This window comes from Oryctolagus cuniculus, chromosome 1 (assembly GCF_964237555.1).
Source record: "Oryctolagus cuniculus chromosome 1, mOryCun1.1, whole genome shotgun sequence".
NCBI lineage: Eukaryota > Metazoa > Chordata > Mammalia > Lagomorpha > Leporidae > Oryctolagus > Oryctolagus cuniculus.
This window is the reverse complement of record NC_091432.1, coordinates 80,455,007-80,466,028: the sequence shown is the minus strand read 5'-3', so window position 1 is coordinate 80,466,028 and position 11,022 is coordinate 80,455,007. Positions and strand designations below refer to the sequence as shown.

At 41.0% G+C, this 11,022-nt stretch overlaps 1 protein-coding gene across 7 annotated transcripts in view; it reads left to right on the top strand.

Moving 5' to 3' along the window:
* Window positions 1-1,051: 1,051 nt before the first annotated feature.
* Window positions 1,052-11,022, top strand: part of NOX4 (NADPH oxidase 4) — a 202,004-nt gene continuing 192,033 nt past the window's right edge. Inside the window, exons 1-2 of one of the 7 annotated variants that reach the window (XM_051820907.2) lie at window positions 1,052-1,071; window positions 2,407-2,502. In XM_051820907.2, the coding sequence (XP_051676867.1) occupies window positions 2,494-2,502 (9 nt within the window). In that variant the 5' untranslated portion in view covers window positions 1,052-1,071; window positions 2,407-2,493. Of the gene's footprint in view, window positions 1,072-1,477; window positions 1,787-2,089; window positions 2,361-2,406; window positions 2,503-7,827; window positions 7,919-11,022 lie in introns of those variants that run through there. The other 6 variants (XM_002708641.5, XM_070076632.1, XM_070076634.1 and 3 more) reach the window with 6 other exon arrangements.

Genomic DNA, 11,022 nt, shown 5'->3' with positions numbered 1-11,022 from the left:
TTTCCTACTCATTGAGGTATTGCATGGTCGATAGGAATATGGTATTATTTATAAATAATATGCTCCACAACTCTAGAGAGATATGGGGCAGTTTCCAGGATTTGCTCATGAAACAGAAAAATCATATATCAGAAATAAATGATGGTGGCTGGTGCTGTGCTGCAGTGGGTTATAGCCCCTGCCTGCAGTGTTGGCATCCTATATGGGCGCTGGTTCAAGTCTGGGCTGTGCCACCTCCAATCCGGCTTCCTGTTAATGAGCCTGAGAAAGCAGTTAGAAGGTGGACCAGTCCTTGGGCCCCTGCACCCTTGTGGGAGACCCGGATCCTGGCTTTGGATTGGCCCAGCTCTGGCCATTGCAGACATTTAGGGAATGAACCAGTGGATGGAAAACCTCTCTCTATCACCCCCCCCCCCTCCAACTCTGACTTTCAAATAAATAAATGATGGACTATCAGAGAATTGCATGAAATCTAATTGGGATTTGACATAGATTCGTTGAATTTTCAAGCTGAAGGTTATAATCATTAATCAATTGACTAAATTAATCGAGATAAATCCATTGCATATAGAAGGGCATAATGATTTTCTAAAGAAATTTTAGATTCAATTAGATTCTATGGCCAGTGTTGAAAAATGCAGTTAAAAAAATGGCTTGAAAGGCATGAGATGAGGCTACCAGTGGTAAACCTTTTATGTTAAGTATTAGCTGTTAAATTAAATCTTGATTTAATAAATATTTAACACACCTATTTTGCATTAGACATTCAGCCACTTAAATGCTTTATTTTTGCCCTCTTCCTTGCCTGTGTGATTGGTAACCTGAGTCAGTTCCTCAGTTCTGATCCTTCATTGGGCCTCCAGTACAAGTTTGAAAGGAATCCTATAACTAATCAGACTCCGAATTCCTAAATAGAATGAATCTGAGCTTTCCTAAAGCCCCTGCGAATTACGTCAGCTTTAACCATTAACCCGCTGGGCACTTGTTCAGCTATGCCTGAAAGGCTTTACCTCAGTACCTGATGGGGTGGGGCAGGCGGATTAAGAAGGGGGCGGCGGTGGGAGGCTTTAGGTAAGGGTTGGGGGCAGGGGACGTGTGCTTGGGGGTGGGACCAGTCACTCAGAGTGGGCGTCAGAAGGGGGACGCTAGTACACAAAAGGCCATTTCCGGCTCAAATTTCCATAAAAAGCCTGTGAGTTAAACTTTTTTTGAGGGGGCCGGGAATCAATCAGTCCATAAGAAGTAGTTGTGTGCGTGACGAACTGAGGGGTGGGGTGGGGCGGGGGTCCCATTCTCAGCAGCTCTGCGTGTCCGGCTGCACACCTCTGCGGGTGGTGTGGAGCAGGGCAGGCCGGGCTAGACTGCGGGGACGCCTCCGAGTTCCTTACCCGGGACATCCTGAGCGGCGGCAGCCACAACAACGGGCTCGCCCCCAGACAAAGGGCCGGCGCGGCGGCGAACACTGCACAGCCGGGCAGCAGCCGCGGGGCGCGCTGCGGGCGCCAGGTCGGGCCGCAGACCGGCCAGGGCAGACGCGGCGCGGGTCGAGCCGGGTCGCGGAGCCCGCCCGGGCTGGCTCGGTGCCGCGCCTCGGAACTTCCACTCAGTCTTTGACCCCGGGTCCCCGCCGCCCCCGCCCCCGCAGGCCGCGGCACTGTAACCGCTGCCTGCGCCGCCGCGCGCTCCTTTTCGGTGTGCAGGCGTGGAGCGCAGCACCGGGGCCGACGGCATGGATGTGTCCTGGAGAAGCTGGCTGGCCAACGAAGGGGTTAAACACCTCTGCCTGGTAGGATGGCGCGCGGGGGCTCCGTAGGCGTTTTGTCTCTCCTGCCTCGATTTTGATTCAATCCCTGAGCGTGCACCGGTGGGACGCTGAAAGGGGGAGTTTTGTCTCCAATTCGAATGGTCTCAACTAACAAAACTTGACGCCGCCGTTAAAACCTGCAGATAATGATTGCTGGTTTCCTCCAAGTGCATGGGAATTTCTCTACACAGGGATGTGGGAGCGGATGTGGAGGAAGGGAAGTCACTCTAAGTGAACACAGCTTTTTCTTAAGCCTTTAAACACATGTGTCCCCTTTGCTGTTTTCCCTGAGTGCTGCTCTTTTGCTTGGGCCATGGTGATGCCCTTCATTTCTTAGCCTCAATTTGCACTTCAAGGGGCCTATCTACAGATCACTTAGGAGAGCTACTTGCAACCCACAGGCTTGATCTCAGGTGGAGGGGTTAGCTAAGGTCAGATTAGTCTTCCTTTGCTTGGATTTCACCCTGCTGGTCCATTGCATATGTTTTCTGTAATTACTAGTTGAGGCCCCATTTAAAGTTCTCTAAGGAATACACTTGTGGTCTTCATTCATCAGGTAATGTTTATTTTTAATTTTTTCTCTCTCCCTTTGATTGGTTTAGCTCATCTGGCTTTCCCTGAATGGTCTGCTTTTCTGGAAAACCTTCCTGCTGTATAACCAAGGGCCAGAGTACCATTACCTCCACCAGATGTTAGGCGTAAGTAGAACTTGGGTTACCTGTTGGAATGGACTTAATGCTGCAGACTTAGCCACCAGACTTGGTCAGTTCTTCCAGTCATTCCAGAAGTTTTTGTTGTGCATGTTCAGAACATTTGTTGACCTCTGAAATGGTCAGGTTTTCATAATTTATCATTTGTACTTGTGCAAGTTAAAAAGACTGGCTCTTAAAAACCAAAGGTAGTATCTGCTAAAGTGAAATGAATGAACCTGCCAGACTAGGCCATTAGTGCCGAAGAGAAGTTGCTACTTCTGCCAGCTGCAAAGTGCTTTGAGGATTTGCTTCATGGAGGAACAACCGATGACAAGCTTTTAGTTTTCACTTATCCAGGCTTTCAGCCTGCCCTTAAGCTTATCCAGAGATTTCTGCACTGTTTCCTTTCACTGACTGTTCTTGCAAAGTATGTGTCTAGGGGTTATTCATTTCTGGGTGTTTTTCAGTGGCTTGCCTGAGGCTGTATTTTGGTCTAATATGAGAATGATATTGTGCAAAACTTTGATTTGTTTCATGTTGATATCTTTATTTTTTTCTATTTTCTGAACTTCTTCTTTCCCATTTGACCCCTTATCAAAAAACAGTGTGAACTGACAGCATCTTACTTTGTTTGAGAAGACTGCATTTTTCCAAGCAACAAGCAACCAACCTAAAACATTGCAAAAATTGCAAAATCTGCAAAAGCAGATTTTGTCCTTCTTTCTCATTGGTAATGAAAACATGCTCTAAAGAGATGCATTGTTCTGTTTTTCATGGCTTAATGATTATTTAAAGTTAGTTCAGATGAATCCAGTGGAACCATTTCTCTGTTTCATGCTGTACCTATACTGACTTTACTTACCTTTAAATTTTAGAGCCTAAATTATTCACTGGCACATGGAAAAACTGCAATAAATTGCAGCTGAATTAATTAACTAATATCTTATACAACAAAGGGATGATTTTCCTGATCTATTGGTCACATAATTTCTATTTTTTGAGATTTGACATCTATGATTTAGCTAATAGAATGAGAAAAATCTTAAAGACAAATATTTTATTGATCATTCCTTTTTTAAAAAATATTTATTTCTTTATTTGAAAGGCAGAGTCATAGTGACTGGGGAGAGAGAGAGAGGTTGAAAGAGATTTTCCATCTGTTGGTTCACTCCCCCAAATGACCACAACAGCCAGGACTGGGATAAGCAAAAAGCAGGAGCCTAGAACTCCATCTGGGCCTCCCACGAAAGTGGCAGGGATTCTTGTACTTGCACCATCATCAGCTTCCCAGGCATGTTAGCAGGGAGTTGGATAAGAAGTAGAGTAGCCAGGACTGTAACCATCACTCCAGTATTGGACTTGGGCATCCCAACTGGCAGGTTAACAGTGTCACAATACCTGCTCCTTTATTGGTAATCTTCCTCCCCTCCCCTCCCCTCCCCTCCCCTTTCCTCCCCTCTCCTCTCTTATTCTCTCCCTCCCTCCCCTCCCCCCTTGCTCCTGTCCTCTCTCTTCTTTCCCCTTCCCCTTCCTCCCTTCCTTCCTTCCTGTCAGCCTTTCATCCAGCCATCCAGAAACTGTTGTGAAAGCTGTGCTTTTCAAATAGGCACATACAGTGTAAGGGATATTCTTTGGGTGTGAGTTAATGAACAGGAAGTATTTCAGTGGGAACTTGGTCTGACTTATTATATAACTTGAACTTGGAGAAACCTCTTGAAAGTTAGGATGGCAAAATTTGCTCTGGATCAAGTGGTATTTGTGTTAATATAAAATCTTAGAATTGGAAACTTATTGCAATAACTTGCAAAGCCATGACTGAACTTTGGATTTTAGCTCTGTGACATAGTATAAGTTAAAATAACAATTTCGTTTAAAAAACTAATTATGTTGGAATCAAGAGAATTGGATGCTAAATAACAACTCAAATTTATTTTTATGACAAGTTAGATATGATTAAGATTTTGACATACATACACAGAAGCTTCAAAAAGTTTCTGGAAATGAAATTTAAAGAAAATTTTGTTTTGGTGCAAAACATCTTAAAACCCATGCACAAATGGGGTCTTCAGAACTTTAATGGAAAATGAGTAATATGAAAAATGCATAATTTCAAAAATTTGGCATGAAAATAAATTTATCTTTTAATTCTTTTTCCATGAACTTTTTTGAAGGACTCATTTGTATACTTAGATAACTGAAATATTTAAAAGATTTGGAAATATGTTTTAACTGTCTGTTTCCATTCCACTTTGGTGCTTTTGTTTAAATGACATAACAGGGTGAGAACAGCCATTTAGACTAGTGAGTAAGAAGCCCACTTTCTATTTGGAGTACCTGGATTTGATTCTTGACTCTGGCTCCTGACTTGAGCTTTCTGCAATTGCAGACTCTGGGAGACAGTGATGATGACTCAGGTTACTGGGTTCCTGTCACCCACACGGGAAACTTAGATCGAGTTCCCAGCATCCAGCTTCAGTTCTGACCCAGCCAGCCTTGGTCATTATGGGCATTTCAGGAGAGAATCAGTAGATGAGAGCTCTCTGTCTCTGTCTCTTTCTCCCTCTCCTTTCTCCTTCCCTCCTCTTCTCTCACCTTTCCTCTCTCCCACTCAAATAAATACATTTTAAAAAATGACGGGTTAATGAGGTTGAAGACTGCTGGTACATAATCATATAGCACAGCCTCAATAAATATTGAGCACAGGAATAAAGAAAAAAACAAAATAAAACAAAACAGAAAACCTGAAATGAATGGAAGGATAGGACCAAAAAGGGCGTCTGCAGACTGGGAAAGAGGTCATTAAAAATTAGTTTTCTTGGAAACAATAATTATAGTGAGTTGATCTTTAAGCTATGGAGTCAGGATTTAACAGTTTATCAAGGGTCACTGTGGGAAGTGGTAGTTTTTCATATGGACATATGCTGAAAGCTGAAATATGCCTTTCAAAATTCTCATTTTGCAGTAATTACTCATTATGAATGTTATTTTTTAAAAAATTATTTATCTGAAAGCCAGAGTTACAGAGAGAGAGAGAGAGAGAGAGAGAGAATGAATGAATATCTTCCATTAGCTGATTCGAGAGAGAGAGAGAGAGAGAGAGAGAATGAATGAATATCTTCCATTAGCTGATTCACTCCCCAGATGGTTGCAATGGCCAGGGCTGGGCCAGGACAAAGCCAGGAGCCAGGAGCTCCATGTGGATCTTCCATATGGGTGGTAAGGGCCCAGGCACTTGGGCCATTTTCTGCTGATTTCCCAAGTGAATTAGCAGGGAGCTGGTTCTAAAGTGGAGCAGTTTGGACTTGAATTGTCATTCATATGAGATGTCAGCATTGCAGGTGGTAGTTTAACCCACTATGCCACAATACCAGTCCCCTGATTTTTCTACTCATTAATTTATCTAAAACATTTTGAACTAAATATTTTCGGCCTATATATAATTTGTTAGTGGAAAAAGAACTATGGTTTTACTATTTGGTTTATGAAAGAGCATTTAATGTTGTTTGTCTTAGGGCCTTTCTTTTCTAATCCTATGATTTTGATACTGTTTCATTGCATAAATTTGTAAGCACTTTTCAAATTGCAAAGAAATATAGTAATGAAATGGAATTAATTATAAAATTATGTTGCTGGCTTCCATATCTTTAATGATTATATTTTATTAACTTAATGGCTTAGATCAATGTATCTTAGAGTTTATTACTCAGCTCCACCATGGTATAAATTTAGAAATCCTGAAGAGAACATAAAGATTCTAAAATTATACTTTTCTTATAGGTTCATGAAAATCATTAGTGTTTCTGAAAGTTAATTTGCTTATCTCACTATAAAACACAAAGAGAAATACTATTTCCACTTGCTGAACATTTTGATAATAGCATTGAATATAAAGGTTTCTGTCATTCATCTGAAAATTATAAAGTAATAACAAAGTTTTACTATTATGGGTGGGAAGACAAAGACATTGAGAAACAGTTCTTGTTAATTTCCTTAAATGTCTGCTTTCTATTGGAAAACAATTATTTATTCAACTTTTTTTTTTTTTTTTGACAGGCAGAGTGGACAGTGAGAGAGAGAGACAGAGAGAAAGGTCTTCCTTTGCCGTTGGTTCACCCTCCAATGGCCGCAGTGGCTGGCGCTCTGTGACCGGCGGCACCGCGCCGATCCGAAGGCAGGAGCCAGGTGCTTTTCCTGGTCTCCCATGGGGTGCAGGGCCCAAGCACTTGGGCCATCCTCCACTGCCTTCCCTGGCCACAGCAGAGAGCTGGCCTGGAAGAGGGGCAACCGGGACAGAATCCGGCACCCCGACAGGGACTAGAACCTGGTGTGTCAGCGCCGCAAGGCGGAGGATTAGCCTATTGAGCCGTGGCGCCGGCCTTATTCAACTATTTGTACCTATAATATGCCAGGAACTTTATACATATTTTGCTTAGGCTGGGAAGCTATTCTTACCATTTTAAATTTTACTTATTTTCAAATTTTATTTGAAAGGCAGGGAGAAGAGGGGTTGAGAGAAATAGAGAGAGAGAGAGAGAGAGAGGGAGGGAGAGAGGAGGGGGAGGATTTTTCATCCACTGGTTTTTTCCCCAAATGCCTGCAAACAGCTGAGGCTGGGCCGGCTTGAAATTAGGAGCCCATAATTCAATACAGTTTTTCCATGTGGGTAGCAGTGATCCAGGCTCTTGAACTATTACCTGCTGCCTCCTAGAATGCATTAGCTGGAATTGGGAGCAGCACTGGGGCTGGAACTCTGGCACTCTGCTATGGAATGCAGGGGTCCCAAGACGTGTCTTAACCATAATGCCAAATGATCACCCAATATTCCCCCATTTTATCTATGAGATGATAGGCTGAGGCAGCTGTACGACCTGTGCAAGTGCCTTTGGACGGTTGGTATCAGAGTGAGGATTTGAATCCAGTCCTTTATGAACACTTTGCTTTCCCCGTTTTTCTACACTGCCTACTGCCCCATCTCAGGTACTTATACCAATGGGTAATGTTACTCTTTGTTAGTTTTGTTAAATAGAAATATAATGCAAATCATGTGTAATTTAAGATTTCTTGACAGCACATAAACCAAAACCCCATGGTTTTAATATGTATTTATCCTAATATTTCCAAAGTATTATTATTTTGACATAGTCAATAAATAGCAATTATTGATATATTTATTTTTAAAGTATTTATTTAATTGAGAGGTAGAGAGACTGAGAAAGAAAGGCAGATATGCAGGGAGAGCTGCCATCTGCTGATTCATTCCCTAAATGCTTGCTGTGTCTAGGGCAAGGCTGGTAGCCAGAAACACAATCAGATTTTCCAAGGGAATGACAGAAACACAATTACTTGAGCCATCACCACAGGTTCCCACGGTCTGCAACAGCTAGAGGCTGAAGTCAGGAGCCAGAGCCAGGATTGAACACAGGTACTCCAATGTGGGATACAGTTATTTTAATCAAGGCTAGATGTTCTCATTAATGAAATGTTTTAAATTATATTTTCATAAATTGTTTGAAATATGTTAGGTATTGTATATGCTCATACATTCCAATTTAATCTTTTTATTTTTATCAGAAATACCTGAACTGTGTTTAGAGTTCATAAAATTTACAAAAGAAAATGTATGCGTAGCATACTTAAGTTGTTCTAAGCAAGCTTAAAGATTTTTCCAAGAACAAATGATAACTAGTTTTAAAATTTAAATTTAAATGAAAAAGATTAACAAATGTAAACATTCAGTTCATTGGTATCTACAGACACATTTCACACACTCAGTCTCTATTTGTGGCTAATGGCTACCATTTTGGAAAGTCCAAGTAAAGATACTGGGTAGGGTGGGGGAGGATGCACTCCTGTTTTTCTGACCATGTGCATTCATCATTTTGCTTTAAAGCAAACAATAAGTCAACCAACCAACCCAGTAAAAATGCATCATGAAGGATAGTAGTCTTGGTCCTCTCCTACAAAACAGGATTTGCTATCTGATGGGAAGTTATGGCTTTAATTTTTTGTGTGGAGACATAAAAATCTTCTGCTCATCTTCTGAGTTTTCTGATGGGGTGAGGAGCTAAGAGAATAAAGGAAAGAGTGCTTGATATTTAGAACTGGAATTTCCATTTTTTTATTTCTTGGTGACTATTCTGAGAGCAAAATTAGGTATCAAAAAATTACATGAGAACTGGCAGGGAAAATAAGGATTTGAATTGTTGGGAGATAAAATAATGTTGAGATTATTATGTTTTAGTAGGAGTTTCATCAAGATTATTGTTTTTCAGACTGGTGTGATCCACACTGGGAGGCAGCATGGTCACGGCTGGTTTATGCCTGAGTTAATGTACTAATCAGTTTGTGCTTCTCAGACATGTTTAATTAGGACATGCTGTGAGTTTTGGAATCTTAAAATTAGCTAAGGGGAGGGGGGAAGAAAGTCTATTGAGAGAAGCCAAAACAGAAAAATATAAACAAGTAAACAAACATTAAACTTCTGTACCCACACAGCAACCTTTAAATAAAGGACTTCATTGATTGCTTAAGATGAAATCAATATTTACTTTCAAGGAATAGGGAAAAATGTAGTTGATTTGTACTCTAACAGAAAATGCTAAAGTGCTCTGAGCAACCCTGAGAAATTTTGTTTTCTGTTTTTTTTTTTTTTAAATATACTGATAATTTAAAAAAAGCAGTTCTATGGAAGCCCTCATATTCATGTTCACCCATTTTTGAGATGAATTTTTGACATTTTAATAATCGTTAAATTTGAAGAAAAATGTATTATGGTACCAGATTCAGTGTGTCTTAGTTCTGTATCTTTTTTCCTCTCCAAACTAGCATATGTTTATAGACTATTCAGTTTCAAGCTGATTATTCTTATGGCACTATGGTGAGATTTTATTTTTTTTTGGCTTCTCACAAATACTCTTTTTATATATGTGGGATGGTCATAGACATTTGTAAGCTCTTACTGAGATACTTAAATTGTTTGCAAGAAAGTTGTGTGCATTCAAATTCTCCCTTACTTCCTAGTGAAAAACAGTGATGACTTTTCTTCGGTCAATCATTATCCTTTAGAAACATTAACTAATTTACCCTTTCAAGAGTCCCAAGAGTTATATCATAACATTTTGCAGAGACAGAAGTCTGATGTCATGTGAATTTCTTAAGATTGGCGATCTCTGGACAAATGGACCTAGGATTTTAGTCACTGTTTGTTTCATCGCTGGGCTGGGCAGCTTTGATTCTGCAGAGAAGGAATACATGCTTACTGTTGATATTAGAAGAGGCTTGATCATTAACTCTTTTATTGCTTAGATTCTAAAATCACTACCTCGAACTGCCCATGCGTGTAATGTGCTTTCAAGACAGGATATGTTTTTAGCAATATGTTATTTCTGTTGGTTTGTCTTTATTCTTAATATTATGTAATTTGGAAACATGTTATAATGAAATAAAATAAATGTGATGAAATTATAACATATGTTGAAACGTAATTTCTTTTCTTTTTTTTTTTTTTTTTTAAATTTATTTGAGAGGTAGACTTACAGACAGTGAGAGGGAGAGACAGAGAGAAAGGTCTTCCCACCGTTGGTTCACACCCCAGATGGTTGCAACGGCCGGAGCTGAGCCCATCTGAAGCTAGGAGCCAGGAGCTTCTTCTGGGTCTCCCACGTGGGTGCAGGGGCCCAAGGACTTGGCCATCTTCTGCTTTCCCAGGCCATAGTAGAGAGCTGGACTGGAAGAGGAGCTGCCAGGACTAGAACCAGTGCCCATATGGGATGCCTGCGCTTCAGGCCAGAGCTTTAACCCACTGCACCATAGTGCCAGCCCTGAAATGTAATTTCTTACTGTTAGTTAATTTAAGATTTCTTGGAAGCACATTAAAAAATAAAAAACAAACCCATGATATTAATTTTAAATATTTATTTAGCCTAGTATGTGCAAAGTATTATCATTTTGACATAGTCAATATTTAGCAATTATTGAGATATTTATTTATTTATTTTAGAGCTTTTATTTATTTATTTGAGAGGTAGAGTTACAGACAGTGAGAGGGAGAGACAGAGAGAAAGGTCTTCCTTCCATTGGTTCACTCCCTAATGGCTACAAGGGCTGGAGCTGAGCCGATCCGAAGCCAGGAGCCAGGAGCTTCTTCCTGGTCTCCCATGTGGGTGCAGGGGCCCAAGGACTTGGGCCATCTTTTACTGCTTTCCCAGGCCATAACAGAGAGCTGGATTGGAAGAGGAGTAGCTGGAACTAGAACTGGCGCCCATATGGGATGCCGGCGCCACAGGTGGAGGATTAACCCACTGTGCCACAGCGGCAGCCCCTATTGAGATATTTATTTTTAAAATATTTATTTCTTTGAGAGGTAGAGAGAAGGAAAGACAGAGAGATAGAGAAAGCTGCTATTTGCTGATTCATTCCCCAAAGACCTGCAGTGTCTAGGGCAAGTCTGGGGAGCCGGAAACACAATCCAAATTTTCCAAGTGAGTGATAGGAACTCAATTATTTGAGCCATCACCACAGGTTCCC